At 28.7% G+C, this 19,232-nt stretch overlaps 5 protein-coding genes across 5 annotated transcripts, besides 1 other annotated feature; 4 read left to right on the forward strand and 1 right to left on the reverse strand.

Annotated features, from left to right (window-relative positions):
- Positions 1 to 103: 103 nt before the first annotated feature.
- OCT59_008022 (uncharacterized protein) lies at positions 104 to 3,018 on the forward strand (the record flags this gene model as incomplete). The annotated part of the gene is made up of 11 exons (XM_066142187.1): positions 104 to 210; positions 287 to 337; positions 424 to 587; positions 669 to 738; positions 818 to 997; positions 1,079 to 1,313; positions 1,414 to 1,552; positions 1,635 to 1,778; positions 2,071 to 2,488; positions 2,550 to 2,746; positions 2,867 to 3,018. The coding sequence occupies 11 exons, from the start codon at positions 104 to 106 to the stop codon at positions 3,016 to 3,018; spliced, it is 1,857 nt and encodes a 618-aa protein (XP_065999093.1).
- Positions 3,019 to 3,837: 819 nt separating this feature from the next.
- Positions 3,838 to 6,419, forward strand: OCT59_008023 (uncharacterized protein; the record flags this gene model as incomplete). Its single annotated transcript, XM_066142188.1, has 10 exons — positions 3,838 to 4,310; positions 4,405 to 4,508; positions 4,591 to 4,661; positions 4,737 to 4,941; positions 5,013 to 5,064; positions 5,136 to 5,268; positions 5,361 to 5,453; positions 5,527 to 5,581; positions 5,639 to 6,144; positions 6,255 to 6,419. 9 exons carry the CDS (start codon positions 3,838 to 3,840, stop codon positions 5,914 to 5,916), a joined length of 1,464 nt encoding a protein of 487 aa, XP_065999094.1. The 3' UTR covers positions 5,917 to 6,144; positions 6,255 to 6,419.
- On the reverse strand, positions 6,320 to 8,171 carry OCT59_008024 (uncharacterized protein; the record flags this gene model as incomplete). Its single annotated transcript, XM_025315112.2, has 7 exons — positions 6,320 to 7,089; positions 7,171 to 7,329; positions 7,399 to 7,536; positions 7,603 to 7,764; positions 7,831 to 7,915; positions 7,989 to 8,053; positions 8,116 to 8,171. 7 exons carry the CDS (start codon positions 8,169 to 8,171, stop codon positions 6,537 to 6,539), a joined length of 1,218 nt encoding a protein of 405 aa, XP_025183613.1. The 3' UTR covers positions 6,320 to 6,536.
- Positions 8,172 to 8,421: 250 nt separating this feature from the next.
- Positions 8,422 to 9,605, forward strand: OCT59_008025 (uncharacterized protein; the record flags this gene model as incomplete). The annotated part of the gene is made up of 5 exons (XM_066142190.1): positions 8,422 to 8,581; positions 8,745 to 8,821; positions 8,914 to 9,016; positions 9,090 to 9,295; positions 9,372 to 9,605. 5 exons carry the CDS (start codon positions 8,422 to 8,424, stop codon positions 9,603 to 9,605), a joined length of 780 nt encoding a protein of 259 aa, XP_065999095.1.
- Positions 9,606 to 9,646: 41 nt separating this feature from the next.
- Positions 9,647 to 13,280, forward strand: OCT59_008026 (uncharacterized protein; the record flags this gene model as incomplete). Its single annotated transcript, XM_025315113.2, has 13 exons — positions 9,647 to 10,111; positions 10,181 to 10,282; positions 10,468 to 10,690; positions 10,763 to 10,899; positions 10,980 to 11,114; positions 11,196 to 11,266; positions 11,335 to 11,479; positions 11,550 to 11,778; positions 11,848 to 12,053; positions 12,134 to 12,348; positions 12,417 to 12,483; positions 12,563 to 12,697; positions 12,787 to 13,280. 13 exons carry the CDS (start codon positions 9,647 to 9,649, stop codon positions 13,015 to 13,017), a joined length of 2,361 nt encoding a protein of 786 aa, XP_025183614.2. The 3' UTR covers positions 13,018 to 13,280.
- A 5,916-nt stretch (positions 13,281 to 19,196) lies between these two features.
- Positions 19,197 to 19,201: a sequence feature (Short protein (OCT59_008027, UZO16646.1) was converted to a misc_feature.).
- The last annotated feature ends 31 nt before the right edge of the window (positions 19,202 to 19,232 follow it).

Below are 19,232 nucleotides of genomic sequence, written 5' to 3' on the forward strand. Positions count from 1 at the left end.
AATCTAGTAACGTAAATGATCAGCGAATTGCCTATGTATCACAACGTCGCCACAATTTTTTAACCGTTTCATTTTTGGATTCATCAATCTACCTTACTTAAAAATGTCGAATTCTGAGCACATTGTCTCTTCAAACAATGCTACTCTATCAAATGAGATTTTGGAACCAGTAGAAGATGCTGACAAAGTTTTGACAAAAAACTTACAAACGTAATATTACTTTTTAAAAACTAATGAAAAAGAAAAAAAGGATATATGCGTAACTAATCTAGGTCTGTTTATATAGAAAAGACAAAATTGTAAATACTATAAGTATAGACTCAGACGCGAAAAACACGTATGTACAAAAGAATTATTTTGTAAGAAGTATCTATCTATTTATATATATATATATATATTAAATATATATTGGAATCTTAATAGAGAGTCTCGAAATTTAGAAAATAATGAATCTATATCCCCAAAAATTTCTGACACACCAACCATGAACGATTATCAAAGCGACCACGTACCTAACGTGGTTGCTATATATATTGTTCGATTCGATACGAAGAGAGGAAATGTGATTGAATGGCAGTATCCGGAAGGTAACGAACAATCATATATCAATTTATTTATGTTTAATATATATAAATTAATTCGTTTTACTAATTATAGTCAAAATACAGATTTTGATCTTAAAGGAATTGAATTTCAAGCATTACCTAGCGGGTTACATGCCGTAAACCAGGATATAATGTATGTGTTAAATGCAAAGATTGGTCATATAAATAGCCAAACAATATCATAATTGGAATCCACAAATTGCTATTTACAGATATTTTACCAGGCCTCCCTTTATTGGGGTATGTGTATTTCGGAATGAACCTACTTTTGATCAGTCATTAGATCGAGGAGCTCATATGGCCGCTGTGGGTGTATTAGTGACACCTACAGCCGAAACTGGCTTATGTGGTCGTCCCTGGAATCATTTAGAGTTTTTACAAAATGAAATATTGTATGTCTTTTTAATGAGTGTAATGCAAAGGCATAATTATCATTATAATTTAAATTTTCAAAAATGTTTTATCCGTTTCAGACAGCATGTCAATTTCTCAGATGATTATTCAAGTCTTGTTGATTATTTCGAAAAACGTGGAATACGATTAAATTCGGTAGATAATGATTTGTTATCACTTGAATCTGAAAGTGGACCATCTACTTTACGACGACGTGCTTTGTCGAGCGGATCAAATAGTAAATTTCAATATTCACGAAATAGATGTTTATCAACTTCTGAAATGAGCACAGCTAGCTATCAAGTTCCTGTTACAGTAAGTTGAATCTCAAATTAATTATTATTGCACTTATTATTTTTCTTTTTCTTTTTTTTTTTTGAATAATTTAATTAAAATATTTTTCTTTTAAAAAAAGCCTTTTCATCCTGCTCACCATTTCCCAGATTTCGTTCGTTCGTGTGGTCCTACCATTTTCTTATTGTGGAAAGCTGCTTTACTTAAGAAACGCATTTTGTTCTATTCCCCACCTCCGGTGGAAGAAGCTTGTTACTCTGGTACTTCGTTATTTATAATTTATATTTTTCATGGAATTTATCTATTTATCTATATATTTATTATTTGTATTTTTAAAAAAAGTTTATGGGACGTGTTTAATTGCCAATATACCATCAACCGTTAGTAGAACTTTACGAAACAAAGTTGACAAGATGAGACCGTTATTTAATGTTGGCGTTAGCGATATTCCTATGGTTGAAGCTACGGAGGGTGGATATGCTGCATGTAAGTTTTATAACCATTATTATACCACGTTTCCTGATAGTCGTCCGTTATTTTTCTTATTGATATTGTTATTGGGTGATGTTTATTTAAAAGGATAAGCTAAAAGTCTATTAGTAGTCTAAAATTGAAGGACATCAGTCTCTGTGGTATAAACCAGTTATTTCACGGATCAGCCTCAATCTCATTATCATCACGGCTCTTCCGTGATGTTCTATGATATCTACGGCTTCCCGTGAAATAACTATTACTTATGAGATTCTTTATTAATTCCACCTATTTACAATATTTACAGGCACAAGTGACTTAATTTTTCAACACAAAAAGAGTCTGTATGATCTACTTGTAATTTTACCACATGAAGATAATCATCATCAACATCCAGAATTGATTACACCACCTGGTTCACAATTATCCACTAAGATCAACGCAACAGATATTCGACGATATAGAGTTTTACTCAAGTTATTGGCATCTTATGGTGTAAATAATTATACCGGAGAAGAAGACGGTGGTGATATTACTGACACTTGGCGCAAGATGATGTTTGGTGGATGGTTCTGGTGGTATGGACGTGATGGTTATCAAAGGCTAAATGATGATGAAGAGGATGAAGAAAATGGAGAAGAAATCACGTTAAATAATCAGAACGAATCGTCTAGTGGTAATTCATCAAATGTCGAGGCTTCAGAAATTGAAGTGGAAATGATAAGGTTTGAATTTAATGAATTTAATTGAAACATTTGTAATTTTGATTAACTCTTTTTCTTATAGGTTTTTTCAGGCTTTAACAACAAATCTTTTTAACACTTTGCGACCAATGGTCACGCCTAATGAAGTAGAAGAAGAAACCATAATTCTCTATCCTGATAATTTGATTCAGCTTGGTCTCGATCCACAAGATGATGGTGCCTTTGTTAAAGAATTGGCCGATATTTATTTTGGGAAAAAAATTGAAGTGGTGGGAAAAGGTTGCAATATATTAATTCAATTTTGTTCTAATTTGTTCTCTTCAATAGAAGATACTTGTTGTTGCTTTCGGATTTAATTCAATGGATGGATGTATAATACTTTAATATATTTATATATAGGTAATCGCATTCTGCCATTGGAAATGAAGGAAACTTGCATTCGGATCGTTTATAACATACCATTCTTTTTATCCTTTTTATTTACAAATGTAATTAATTTATTATACCCCTTATATAATTTGACTCGCAATTTATGGCGAAACGAAAGATGATTTTATTTGTATATAATTTAATTAATTATTAATGTTGAAATTTCTTTGTTACTTTAGACCCAATATATAATTAATTTCTATTCTCTGACGATTTAAAATTTTTAGCACATATATATATATATTTAATTAATATCATTTTTTTATTCGCATAAAAGACCACATAACTTTAAGATAAAGCAGATAATAGAATATTTAAAATTTAAATAAAATCTCAAATTTTATTTTGATTAAAAAGCTGTTGTGATCTGATTCACCACGTATTCAACATAAGAAAGTGAGTGTTATTGGAGAGAAGTCAATACAACCTTTTCTCTTTCTATCATTGGTAATTTACAAAGGTTTTGCGGGTGTTTGTGTTAATAAAATCTTGAATCGTTTTTTTAATGTAACTCGATGACGAGAGAATTTATCGTCCGGTGAGAATCTTGCAGGGTGAGCTGATTTTGTGATTCCACCATACTGGTTGAGTTTCTATATTAATAGTAAATTATTTAAGTTTTCGTTTTCTACTTGTCTGTAAATAAAGATTTACTTTTAATATGAAATACCTTGAGAGTGTAAATACGATTCCCTTTGTCATCGGTATAATACATTAAATGCATTTCTCCCTATATTAAGATGGAAGGTAATTTTCGTTTGATTTTATTATCTAATTAATGCATAAAAAAAGGACCGTGTGTCAATATAAACGTTGTGTCATTGTGTCAATCAATCATATATAGGTATAAACTTTTATGGTGTGATCTGCATGGATCAAGAAAATGGTGGTTGATAAGATCCGCTATACTATCTTCAACGTTGCGAAAACTGTTTTAACAAATGACAAAACATCAACAGTTTACAAGACTTGCAACAGATAGTGAGCCTAATCTCACGTCACAACCAGCTATACCTTTACAAGCAATGACATCTAGCCAAGCTGCTGCTTCTGATTCGCTTACTAGTCCCGTAAGTTCTGATGTAAATCCTCATGTAGTCAATTTTACTACAATGTCTCCAATCAGGAGGAGTTCCATTCCAGGTATTGGCCCGGAAGATCAATGGCCTCTTACCGAGATTCCACAAGAACTTAGAACATCAGCCGATTATGACACAAATGCGGCAAATAATACAGAAGCTAATTCAATGCGAACCGATTGGAAGAGGAGTTTATTTCTTTTATTAGAAGACCCTTCCTCGAGTAACGCTGCTTTTATGGTGAACGTTTTCGTATCTTTTTCAATTATACTGAGTGCAGTACTTACTACTATCGAGACGATACCTTCATTTAGGTCCACATCGAGTTCTGTGTGGTAATTGATTTATTATATTCTAAAATTTGTGTGATATTGAAGTTGATCCGTGAATTAGTAATTTTCGTGACACTTTTTTTTTTAATTTGATTAGGTTTAATTTTGAAACGGCCATTGTTGCTTTCTTCACGTTAGAATACTTGTTGCGTTTAGTCGCACATTCAGATTCAATACGTCAATTATGGCGTTTTGTGAAAGGTAAAGAAAATAGTATGATATAGTTCTTTCTGGATTTTTATAAACTGAAATTTTCTTTTCTTTTTTTATCTATTGAAATTAGCTCCTCTTGCTCTCATAGACTTTATTGCCATTACACCTTATTATATTGAATTGATGTTTCATCATGATACAGTAAGTAATTAAAGCTTTCGTTTCAAATACAAATTACGACTATATATGAAAAACTTTTTTTTTATTTCCAATTAGACCTATGACTTTCGTTTTACTATCCTTCGTTTGTTTCGTCTTCTTCGTGTTTTCAAAGCATTCAAATATTCTTCCACGATCATCATGACAATTGAGGTGATGATAGTTGCTGTGAAACGAAGTATGGATGCCTTAGGTGCACTGTTTTTCTTCATGGTGACTAGTATTGTACTTTTTTCAACTTTATTATATTTTGCAGAACGTGGTATGTGATTTGTTTTTTATAATTGTTTAGTAAATTTGTTGAATTTTAATTTATTCTTATCGACTTACAAGGTACGTGGGATCAAGAAAAACAAGTATTTGTTGATAGTAAAGGATATCCTAGGTATGAAAAGATGTACTTCTTCATATTATAAATTTGTTAATATCTAATTTTCTTGTTTTGCATTCATTTAGCTCTTTTGATAGTATTCCATCAGCATTTTGGTTTGTTATGGTTACTATAACTACTACGGGATATGGCGACATGGTTCCCACAACATTTATAGGAAAATTAATAGCTTTTCCAGCGATGATGTGTGGGATTCTTGTGAGTTAACTTATTACGAATTTTTTTTTTTTTGCATTAAAGTATGAACTGTTAATGAAGCTATTACTTAACACGTAGTTAAAATTATTTAGCTAATTGCGTTACCATCAATTATTGTCGGGAGAAATTTTACAATAGTATGGGAGGCAATGAGACAATATCGTCGCTCAACTGGTAACGCTCAGGTAAATATTTTTTTTTTAAAAAAATTATCTTACATAAAAAAATATCGACTAATCATTTGCAATAACATTAAAGGCAAACAACAACGTAAATGAGTCTGAAGACGACAGTAGTAGCGGATATACTATGGGTAAGTTTTAAACTTGTTAATCATTATTCAATGTTATTAATTATATGTAATGTTTAGGTCCTGATTTGCGAGCAAGTTTTGAAAGTACGCGCTCTTTTGTATCTCATGCGCCTCAAGGATATTCTTCAATGAGCGAAGAATGGGTTGCTAATCAAGATACGTTATTGCAACAAGTAAGAACATTAATAAAATTATCACAGCAAAATCAGATTACATTAGATAGAATTCAACAAGCGTTGGAACAAAACGGAATTAAATTAAATTCAAGCCAGGAAGAAAAAGAGATGAATAGCGATCTTACGATGCCAGAAAAAAGTGCAACTGGAGGATCTTGACACAATAAATAGTTGATTGAATATTGATGATTAATCCTAAGATTCAATGAAATATGAAATACTTTATCCTTTTTAGCTCAATATGATCATCAGTAATCTTTCTGAAAGAAGGATGATATTCCAATATACTCTAATAAAAAGGTAATGCTGTGTGGATCCGCGTCGGGAAATTCGACATGTAAATACTGTAACCAGATAAATTATAGTTAACGGTCGGGTTAGAGATAGGTATATTGTTAGTTTTAAGCTCCTTTAATTAATTCTTGATTTAATCCAGCTGGTGTTTTTTATTTTATAATTAAAATATTTATAATATTTTTCTTCTTTAATATTTGTAGTATAATATAGGATATTGTATAATTATTATAGAAATTATTATTTGCAATTGAATTGATAATTATATTTTATATAGTTTAAAATTATTATAGAAAATATTTATTAAGTTGATCACGTTGGGTAAAAGATGGACAGAAATAAATATTAAAGTTTAGTTAACTTTTAAGTTAAAATTTTTACAACTCTCAATCGTGCCTTAAATACCTCAATGTTCTGTGACTTATATTATTACTAGTTTACAAAAAAGAAATAATCTAAAAAAAATCGTATCTATATCCCCAAATCTAACATAGTTCACCGTTATCTTCTTCTATGGAAGTATTTTGATTAGAATTTGAATGAGATGGTGGTACAGGCGTAGTTGATGAAGGTAAGTGTATTTGGTCTCCTGTGGGAAGTACTTCAGCCTTATCACTAATATTGTATGGCGCATTCTCATCAGGTAACCGCTTATCATTTTTTTGCAACTGATCATGTAAAGAATTACTTTTCTTTTCCGCAAAATCATTTAAATTCCCTTTTTGTTCTTGATTATGTAGGAAATAAGAATCATTTTGATGTTGATTATAAATGGGGAAATCATTCTTTTGCTCATGTCCTTGAAGTCTATCATTATTCGAGGTAATGGGCTTTGGTGGAGGAATATAAGTAGTTGGAGGTGGCTTACTTAAACCTCCAGGAACTTGTATTTCTCTAGAGAGTTTAGCAACATTATTGTCCAAATAAGTTACAATTGGTCTACGTACAACTTGATCCAAAAGATCCTGATCACCTTGCTCAAAGGCATCCAAAAGCGAACTTGAAATAGCTGACTCCTCTGATTGGATAAAAGCATTTCTAAAAAAAAAAATTTAAATGCATTATGTAAATAGTTGACCATTCAAAAATGTTAAACAATAATATAAAATTAATAATCACTGGCAAAACAATTGAAATTGTTTCTTCGCTTCAACTTCATCTTCTAACGCTAGTAAAGTTATGATAATACTTAAATATGTTTTATTCAATCCCTGTTGATGATTAATGCCCAGATATATTTTAGAAAGTCGATGCATAATATCTACTGCTTCTGCATATCTTTGAATTTATGATTATTAGAAATTTGAAATATATAAAATGTTCTATAATTTCTTAATAAAAATTTACCGCTTATTTTTAATCATGATTGCTATTGTTTTCTTGAATGTATCAACTGCAAACCTTCCACGGTCTTCCGATTCAAATAAGTTACATGCAGCAACGTAATAATCTATGGCGCCATCAACAGAAACTGGTTCCAAAGCTCTTTTTATTAAATAATGATGTTAGATACTTTGAATAAATTAATATTAGGAGATATAAGAAAATTACCTTGCAGCCTTTTCTAACATTTCACCTGCTCGATCTGGAGTCATATGAGCTTGATATAAATCGCTAGCTTTTTTGTACATTTCACTAGCTCGTTCAGGTTGTTTAAGCTGTTGAGCTGCTAAGTTTGCAGCAGACTCCATTGTTTTTGCAGCCATGTATAAGCTAAATATAGGATGATTTGGTAAAAAAGGAGAATAAGACAACTCGAAAAAAAAAAGTTATACATACGAATCAGACTTAAAAAGCGCGTCAGAAGCTTTTTGATATGCTTGAATAGCTTGATCATATGAACGAGCCGCCTTGAAACACGAAGCTTGAAATAGTAATTTATAAAATATTAAATCAGAGAATCGCTAAAACAAAACTAAGTTAAAATATTTAGATACCAGCTTTTTCGTAATTTTGCCCGGCTACGTCCCATTCAGGTTTTTTAAACCAACCCTTTCGAGTCCTGAATAGAAAACCGAATTAAGGTAATGCATAATAAAGGACTGCTAATTAATAATTACTAACGCCTTATCGCCTTCTGACAAGAATTGAACTGCTTCTCGTATTTTATTATCTTCCATTAGTTGAAAATAGATTTAAAAAAACCAATTTCGGCGAAAGATTTATTTATTTTATTAGCGTTTAGTTTTAGTTATCTAGTACTATACAGGAAAGGTTTCGAAATTTTGATATGATGTCATTTACTAAAAATAGTCCATCAATCACATGATTTTTCCGAAGGCAATTTTTTTAATGAACAATATCTTATATCTTCTAATTCACCTTTGATTTTACATTCGATATCGAAAGGCCTTTTTTTAACAATTGTCAATGACTTTCTCACCTTTTTCTTTACAGACTCTCATTAATGCGTTACACCTCGAAGATAGCCAACAGGCTTCTCAAAATTCTGGAGGTGGAAGTAGATTATTTGGAACGGGATGGGGAATTAAAGATACTCAAGTTACAGTAGAGTCGGTTGAGGCTTGGGGTAAGTTGAAATATTTTCCAATGTTCTGACACAAAGTAGCAGAGAAATATTATCGTTGTATAAATTAGCGTTATCAAATAGTTTATTATAATATTTATTTAATAAATAAACTTTACTATTAGATAAATAATTTTTTTTTTCTTGTATATTATTCTTGTGCCAGAAAATAATTTATATTTAGGCACTTCGGATGGATATTTAATTCATTATTTAATCGATGGTCAGGTTTCATCCGATAATGTATGTATAGAATAAAGCAAATTCAATAATAAAGAATGATATTTGTATTCGTAAATGTGATGGTTTATTTTTTTCTTAAAATTTCAATAAAGAATGTATCGAGTAACTTTCGTCTTAGTAAACAACCTCTTGGGAAAAGGATAGTTGAGCGTATAATGCTTTTTCCTCAAATCAGAACTGCCGTTATATTGTGTGGCAAGTAAAAGTGATTTATTGAATTTATTATGAATTTTTGGTCTCTTAATAAATAATATTTGGGAATAATTAGATTCGACCTTATCTTTTTACTCGCTTCCCGAGATTATTGCATTGCCGACACCAGACTTTCAACCGATTAGAGGTGTTACATGTTTTTGTCATGATATTTCGATGGAAGGAAAAACTGAAGAAGATGGATCAGTAAGAATATGCGTAATGAAGAAAAGGATGTTACATATTTACTCGTTGACATCAGAGAGATGCACTGAAGTGACAGTAAGCTATAATGGTTTTATGGTTTTATATCGAATAAAATAAATTTCATTAATAAAATATTGTAACAATTCAATAGTCTATGCAAGTTCCGGATGGTGCAATTACGGCATGTCAATATGGACCATATGTATGTGTAGCGGACACGCGTCGTTATAAGATGATTAATTTGTTAGCCAAACGGATGGAAGAATTAATTCCGTATGAATCATCTGTTAATGGCGATATGTTTAGACCTATAATTACTGTTATTAGAGAAGGAGAATTTTTGTTGACCGCGCCGGCCAATGCTGACCATATCCTTGCTCATTGATATTTGTTCTTTAAAGAAGTAATTTGTTTTAAATATCCTTAATGTTGATTATGATTTTACAGGTGACAATTGGACATTTTATTGCATACACAGGGGATGCTGTTCGCGGAACATTACAATGGGAAAATTTTCCAAGAGCGATCAGTGTTGAATTTCCTTTCGTTGTTGCGTTATTGCGTAACAATGTGATAGAAGTTCATAATATAATTGAGCAAAAACTTGTTCAGAGTATAAAACTTAAGTCAAGGCTAAGGACAATTTCAACTGGACCTGGTATTAAAGTTCAGGTCGCCGGATTAATGGATAGGTTGAAATTGGAAAATGGATATTTATTTAATGAAGACAATAATTCCCATTTAGATAATAATATTTTTTCAAATGTAGATAATGACAAGGCTAAATCAAATAATAACCAATCCAACTTTTTAGCAACAGTTCCCACTCGACTTATAATCGCAGGAAGCGAATCTGTTGTTGCTTTAGCAGCAACACCTTTTGCAGTCCAGGTTTGATAAATTATGTGATTATTTATTTTCCTTGTATAATATATTCTAAAAGTTGCTTTATTTATTAAGATTGATTCAATGCTCGATGCTTCTCGCGTAGAAGAAGCTATAGAATCGTCTAAACGAATGATGACAACAGCAACTCCAGAGAATGTCCATAGTGAAAGAATGGTGAGTTATCGTGTAATTTTAAACGATAATAATATTTCTTTTTTAATAGATCTCGTTTCGGATATTTTACTACTATACAAAAATGTTAAAATCATCACCAAACTTATTCTAACCCTTAGTGGTTGTAAACGGCTATTTATTTTTTATTTAACAATTATAACTTTCACGATTGGCATATTTTATAGCGTCATGAGTTCAATTATATTCAACAAAAATCCGGTTTCCTCTATCTTGGAGAAACGTTTTTCGATATGGCTCTTCCGCTTTTCGAAGAAGGAAATACTGATCCTAGGTTATTGATTCAATTATTTGAAGACATGAAAGATATTATCAGAAATGACGATAATTTTACAGTCTATTCCGGTGTAAAAGCAGTTATTGAACGTCTTATCAGCATCGATAATATTGGTATGTGTGCATCTGTTTATTTTAATTAAACTTTAATCGAAAGATTGAATTTTTTTAATGCACTTTATGTAGTATCACGTGATTCGGTTGATTGTAAAACTCTAATTACGAATGCGAAAGAAATGCTACTAATGTTTTTAACAAATGATCGCGAGAAGCGAGTAGTTAAAGGGAAAGCTTTGAAGCCGGATGAAAGATGCATTTTGAGGGTATTGATATCATTCTACTTGAAAATCAAATTAATTTAATTTGTACACCGGTCTAAATAATTTTTTAATGATTTGATTAGGCTGTTGATAATGCTTTATTAAGGTTATACGCTAGTTCTGATAAGCCTGAATTGGATAAGCCATTAAATTCTTTATTAGAAAATCCTAATGAATGTGTGTTAGAACTTAGTGAAAATATTCTATTAGTGAACAAGGTGGGATTTTTAATACAAACAGTTTAAAAATAATAATAAGAACGAGCAAATTTAATCTTTTAAATTTTTTCGTTTATTTAGAAATATTATCCTTTAACCTTACTTTATAAAGATAACAAAGAATTCAGAAAAGCTTTGGAAATATGGAAACGGTGAGTATTTATGATGTTCTTAAAATTTAGTGATTTATTTTATATATTTATAAATTTGTATAATATAGGATTATCGAAGAGAATAACTCAGATCAAGACATTCCGTATGGTTTACAACAAATGGCAAATATACTCGGAAAGTTAGTTGACCCTGACTTAATATGGGAATATGCAAGTTGGGTTGCAAAGCTAGATGAAGTTATTGGAGCTAAGGTATGAATTTATCTGGATATTAATAATATTTGGTAATTAATAAACCAATACTCAGATTTAATTTATTTAGATATTTATGCAACCAAATTTAAGACGTCCTTCGTTGATCGAACCTGGTTTGGTTTTGGATCATTTAAGATCGATTGGAAAGAAAGGGTTAAAAATGTACTTGGAATACTTGGTTACACAACGAAAAAGCAATGAGGAAAAGCATCATACAGAACTGGCATTCTTGTATATAGAAGAATTAAAAAATTTATTGCAATCAGATGAAGCAAAAGCGAAGATTGAAGAAATAAGTAAGTGATTAAAGATAATTAAATTAATTTAAATATGAACAAATCATTGAACATATCGTTTTATAATAGCAAATGATTTTATAAGCTTGAAAGATCCGGCGAAGACATATTTGTCGTTCTTACAAAATCAACCAACGGAAGATTTATTATCACACGAAAGAGCCAAATTAATGAGTTTCTTACAAACTTATATACGATATGATGCAGAAGTAGTTTTGAATAAATTGCTTGAAATTCCAGTGTTAAAAGCTGAATTAGCTATTGTATATGGGAAAGTAAGTTTGAATTAATTTAGTAATTGAAATATATTTATAGTTTTAGCTCTTATATTTACTATTCTATTTATCTTATATAGTTGAATGAACACGAGAAAGCTTTATGTATATTGATTAATGATTTAAAAGATTTTCGTGGAGCGGAAGTTTATTGCTTATATGCCGGTCGGATGGTCTGTAAATTATCATCTAAAAAACAGGCAGATAAAAAAATCGTGGAAGATAAGAATTTGGTTGCTACAAGACGTACTTTATTTCTAATGTTATTAAAAGTTTATCTACAAATACAAAATGAGTAAGTATAACATTTGTTATCTATATGCATATTATTTTTAAATTTTTATTAAAAAAAAAATTTATTAGGAATGGAATGGTTGAAGAAATAATAAATTTGTTGAATGCGCAAGCAGTGTATTTAGATACCACAGAGGTTAGTGAAGAATTAATGTAATAAAAAGTATTGTAAGGCGATTTATGAAATAATTTTTATTTTCCGATAATATATGCAGGTTATGGGATTATTACCAGAATGTTGGTCAGTTGAAATGTTAAACGAATTCTTGATTCGTTCATTAAGACAAAATTATCATGATTATAGAGAAGGACAAGTTCTAAAAGGGTTATGTCGTGGCCAAAACACCATAGTAATTTATATATATATATATTTTTTAATTGTATTTAACCTTTTACCGTCTTTTAACGCTTAACTGATTTCAATTTCTTCATTTTATAGACAAGTTTTGAGTTATACCAGGCCTATCAAAAAATTGGACCAACTGTAATAGATCAAAATAGATTATGCTCAAAATGTAAAAAGTATATCAGCGGATCAAATTTCATGAGGCAACCAAATGGTGATATTGAACATGTTCAGTGTAATTTTGAACAAAGAGAGGATATAAATAACACTAATGGCGTTAACGGTACTGCAACAGTTTCGGATCCCTTAAGCAATAATATTTAAAAAAAAAACTATATACTATTTGTCTGTATAATAATAACTTATTTTTTTAAATAGATTAGAAAAATGTTTTGAATTGTATATTGTATAAAGTAAACTTAAAAAGTTTTGGGAATTAATAGTTCTATATTATATTGAATGGGTTTAAATTCATTAACTGGCTTTTTATTTAGTATCTGAAGACAACAATGTTTTTGATGGGTGAAATCCTATTTGTCATTCATTGTAATATTGTGCCAGTAGCAAAATAAAAAAGTTTTATAAATGATTCGTGCTCATTATAGGAAAAGTGTAGATTATTAAAAGTTTATTATACATTGATGATCGAGAATTAAAGTTTTTTTAATCAATTACCAATTAAAATTTTACGATTTGATTTATATATTTTGAGTATTAAAAAAAAAAATTGTTATTCATATCTCATTTTCTTTTTAAACTCGTTTGCGAGTTCTACCCTTTTCAGGAAAAATTTTTGTAAAACATTTTCAATATCTTTCTCCAGAATTTTGTTTTCTTGAGAATCACGATCAAATTATTAATGAAATTGTCATGCTAGTCTTTAATTATAAAAAATCATTTCATTGTTAAATTAAACATACAAAATTGATAATAGATAACTTAGATTTGATATTTATTTTACAATTTCCGAGTAAAGCTTTGATTCGAGTAATATTTTGAATCCCGATGAAAAATCTAATAAATCTATAATTGAACAGTCAATCATTAGTCTTATTATTATTTGTTTTTTCGAATTTCTAGTGTTTTTTTCCCACTAGTTATATTCCTTCCTTTGGCTAAAATCTTTTCAAAAAGTGATAACTTTTTATTACAAAAAAAATATTTCATAATCAGGAGGAAATTTAATTTAAATTCACTCCGGCTTCTTTTAAATTCTCGTAAATGTCCACTAATAACATTTTTCTGTAAAATTTTGGATATGATGAAAAGTGAAAAAGTTGATATCATTAACAGTTATTATAAATCTTTTTAAAAAATGACGAAAAATTTAAAGGCAATATATTATGATTACTAAGAGCAACTCTTTTTTTCGTGTAATGTATAGCTCCTCAGGTGACGGCAATTTAAGTCAGATGTTAACCGTATTTTTTAAGGATATTTGGGCAACTTGAAATGTTAAGAATGCATATTTACAAATGTGGTATCTGCAATATATAATTCAGTATTCAAAGAATATATGCAGTTCGTTATGGTGTACAAGTTTACTAAGCTGTATTAATTGAGAAACTATTCAAAATCGATCTCTGACACGCGTTAGTTATCACCTGACGCAAATCATCATCTGAAGCATAACGTATACCAAATATTAACATATTCAACAGACTTCAACATCTGCAAAGAAAATTCGAAAAAGGTGATGTGAATATTAGAACTGTACCGATCGTAGAGCATGACCACTGACGTTGCGAATATATTTATATACGTTCATGCATTTCATATAATTAAATCTGTATCACTTGATTCTGATTACATTTTATATGATACTTTCAGATTATGATCTTTCTCGGTTTATAATTGTTTTCGGAATCCCGTATTCTGTAATCTTAACTTTTCCGGTAACTGCCTTACTTTCTAATAGCACAATTCTGAAAAAAAAAAATAATGATAAAGCTTCCAATAAATTTATTTATGATGTGCCAATCGACAATTTCGAACCTTTTCCTACACAAAATGAAATATCTAGGAATACTGAGAAGTAATCAAGTTTGAAGGAAGATATTTTTCAAGCATAATATGATCAATTGAAAGAAATACGTAACAATGAATCTAATTAACCTTTGAATGATTTGTAGCATATTTGATGTCTAAGATGATAACATGAATGATTTTTGATAAAAAAAACATCAATTCGAGAATGAAAGTACAGTTAGTTAAGGAACATTGAGAGATTTTATGAGGAATTTATACTTAATATGTTTGAAAAAAGTAAATCTATACACAATATAATTGATTTAATAAAAGGCCAAATCTTTTATGTTTTTTATGTTTTTTAGGTTTGTATTTCTAATAACTGTATCATAATATATAAATATATGTAAATATAACAGACATTTTATAAAATTATTTTTAATATTACGCGTGTATAAGTAAGTTACTTACGAACTATTAGCAAAGTTTTATCTTTTTCGAGCGCTTCAATAATTGTATGATTATTAAATTTTACTAAAGGAATGTTTAAAATTATTCAAAGTAATAATCTAGCAAAGATATAAAAAAAATTGAGAGGGCATTATATTTAATTAATGTCCATTTAATCATAAAATGAAATAATTGAACAAGGTTAAAGACCATATGAAATAATTAACCAGATACGAGACTAGATAAATCTAAAAAATTTATATATATATTAGTAAAATGTGTTTGACCAAAGACATTAGTATTATAATGACACACTATCTATTTTATAACTTTTTGAAAATGCACGTGAACCAAAACAAAACATCAATCAAAATAGTATAATGGAGCTTTATATAATATAAAAAAAATAAAAAAATTTTTATTGAATCTGTAATTATGAGAATATTATTTTTATCATGAAATAAAAACAATTTAGAAATTTTAGAAATCTAAATAATTTATATTTTATATCAATTTTTTATAATTCCAGATTTGTAACAGGAAAATTCAAATTAATTTTACCTAAAAAATTGAGACTAATATGTAAAATTGCAAACGCAAATAATACCTCCGAATTTTATACACGACGGACGCTTATTACAGTCTTTTCCAACTTTCGTCAGGTGAATGTGATAAGAGATTAAAATTTAGTCTTGTATTGTACAATATAATTATGAGAACAAGATGTTGTGAAAGATAATTAATGTTTGCATCAGCGCAAGTTGAAATGTCACGATGATCACGTGTACAGTATATAGTTCCAACAGACGAGTTCTAATCAGAAATTATTTTCATGTTTTTATTCAAAAGTAAACAAGAAATTTAACATCGCTATTAATATATTTAATAGATAAAACAGATAAAAGAGCCAAAATTTCCAAAATTTGCATTTCACTAAGAAGCAGGAATAATTTAACTTTGGAGAAATACTACTAGCTAATCGTCAAATATACTATCACTTAATTTAGTTTTATTTCTTAAAGCGTATTAAACCTCTTAAAGTATCAATAACTTAATCTAAGGGCGTTGACTTTATTAATTCAAAGAGAAAAAAAAAATTTGCCATTTAATGCCTAACTTTGTTAAAAAAAATTTGCTTTAATGCTAACTTGTTAAAAAAATTTGCCATTTAATGTCTAATTTGTTAAAAAAATTTCTTTTATTTAATAATTGAGAATTAAAATTACTTATACATAACAAAATATCTACATCTCATAATGTTAGATCGATATTTTAGCAATTACCATAGTTCGTTAAATTCGTTATGGCACAGTAAAATACTATCTCCGCAGATCGTATGAAACAGAAATATATTTCTCATTCATTGAAATTGAAATTTTCAAAAAGAGAAGGTGTCAGATAAAACTGAAAACTGTGAACGAAAAAACGAAAAATATATCTGAAGCTATAACCGGAGCAACAAAAATGAAAAACATACAATCTGTCTTAATGCATAACGTTCAAAAACGATTGGTCGCGGTTATTAATCCCAATTTCAAAAAATGATTGACAAATTATCATTCCCATAGCTTACACGTGTAACATCATATTTTATTGACTATGATTACTATGATTAGTTGATTACTATAAAGTTTACTAGATCAACTAAAGGTCTATGCCAAAGAAAATATTGTTTTTGTGAAATAAAATTTGAGTTTTGAATAATCATTAGTCATTACATACCTTAATTACCTTATGGTAACGAATAAGTGAACTTCTTTAATTAATACGATTTCCAGTTTTTTTTTCGTAATACAAAATATATATCAAGGTTATCAATCATGATCTCGTTCTTATCGCAGTTAATTTATCGTTAAAGTAATATTTAATAATCTGAGATATCTTCGATATTCATAACGCGTGAATATTTTGTGGTATGTAATAATAAAATCATTAGTGCCTCAAACCAATTTTTCTCGATTAATGTTTATACACATGTAAATATGCGAATATGCGAGACGTGATGTCAGGTGACGGCAAAGATCGTCATGCTTTCAACTTGCACATTGTCTATGAGAGAATAAAAGAGAAGTTTGGATTGTAAAATCTCAAAAGAATGTCACACGATTAACGAATGATCAGCATCATTACGTACGCTTGTGCAATGTAGCATCTAGAGTACAATGTTTATTAGGACATTTTTAATAATCGCAATGAAATCAATAATAACGAAAAAAAAAAATGGCTTTTTAAAAAATTTTTTATACAATAATACCCTTTTTATTGATGCACTTTGATATGTATGATAAAGGTCAGCTGTTTTTGATGTAAATTTAAAATTTAGGTTAATTATTAAAATATAATATTGTCTGAAAAAAAAAAAAAAAAAAAAAAAAAGAAGAAATAAAAAGAAATAAAAAGAATAAAAGAGAGAAAAAAAATTAAAAGTACTTTGAATTTCAAATTAACTAAATAATTAAAAATATTTTTTTGAAAATCACGGATTTTCTGAACGAAATATTTCGTCAAAGAAATTTTATTTTCCATTTTGTAACAATAAAAATAATATAAAAAATAAAGTTGATTGTAATTATGCATTATTTTTCATAATATAAAAAAATAAAAATATGACTAAAAAAAATAAAAAAATTTATAAGCGTCACATTATGATTGGATAAATTTTAAATAATACAAACCTTAAATTCAAAAAGATTATCAAACTCGAAAATTATGCGAACGTGAGCAAACAATTTAAAATTACTGGATCATTTGGGACTATTATCAGACAAAATTAGTAATCACGTGGTATCATGATTACAGAAATTCTCAAAGTAGAACTATTGATGTACAAATAAGTAGATCTTATTAAAAAATAAAAAATATTAATTTTAAAAAAGAATCTCTCTTTTAAATACTATAAATGTATTCATTGGTTAAAATCTTTTATTTATTCTTATATAAAATGTATAAAACGTGCTATGGCCAAATAGGTAAAATACGGAATTTGTTGCGGTATATCTTCAAAATATTTACTTCTGACAAATTTCTTCGTTTTGATTGGATTTCATAATTTAAAAACTGAAGAAAAATAAGTTCCGTGCATTGTAATACCCAACCTATTTAAGAATAAGTTATTTTAAAAAGAACAATGGACGATTGTATAAAAGATTTATCTTAATTTAAAAGAAACGATTAAGTTAAAGAACAAAGAATGAATTGTTTTAAGAACTATGTAAGAATTATTTTAAGAACAAAGAATAAAAATCATTTTAAGAATAAAAGAACGGAATTAATAATTACAATTATTAAAATAACGGTTCATTTACCGATTTTTATTAATTGATTTTTACTGATATTATAGATAATATTATATGCTGTATACTACATGTAATCGTTTTTTGTATAATGTTTTATCAAATTTCAATTGTTCTAAATAATTATTATTATGACGGAAGAATTATTAATTGATTTTTTCAATAAAAAAATCATTTGAATCATTTTCTATTTTTTTTTTTATTTATTTTTTTAAAGTTACCAAGGTTACCTGACTTGATGCTGTGATGCAATACGGCGTTCTTGTGATTTCTGTCGGCGTTTACCAAATTTAGCCATGATTGACTAAAAAAAAAAAAATATCGTCCATAATATAAGGTTACCCAAAGTTTTCGAAATAAAAAATTATTGAAAAATAAACGTTTGGTAGTTAGTTATAACCGTTTAAAACATGCGAAGCTTATTTGGTATATCAAATAATAAATGTGTAGTATGTTATGAAACGTATACAAACAAACAATATAAATGGTGTAAATCATGTCAAATAAATTATTTAAAACAAAAATTTCCTGATTGGACCAGCGGAGATGAGAAAATTGATAAATTAATTCAAAGAATGCAAATAAAGATTGATGGCCCAAACGATATAATATTTGAATGGATACCATACGATCAATTTAATGTTAAAGAAACTGGTAAAGATGGTCTTTCTACAGTTTACTTAGTGACATGGAAGGATGGTCCTTTATACTGGGGTAAAGATGAATACGAAAGGGATTCCGATAAAACGGTCGTTTTAAAGAGTCTTGGTAACTCACAAAGTGTGACTCTAAATGAGGTATGTGTCACGATGTCACGTTACTTATACG

This window comes from Rhizophagus irregularis, chromosome 16 (assembly GCF_026210795.1).
Source record: "Rhizophagus irregularis chromosome 16, complete sequence".
Classification (NCBI taxonomy): Eukaryota; Fungi; Glomeromycota; class Glomeromycetes; order Glomerales; family Glomeraceae; genus Rhizophagus; species Rhizophagus irregularis.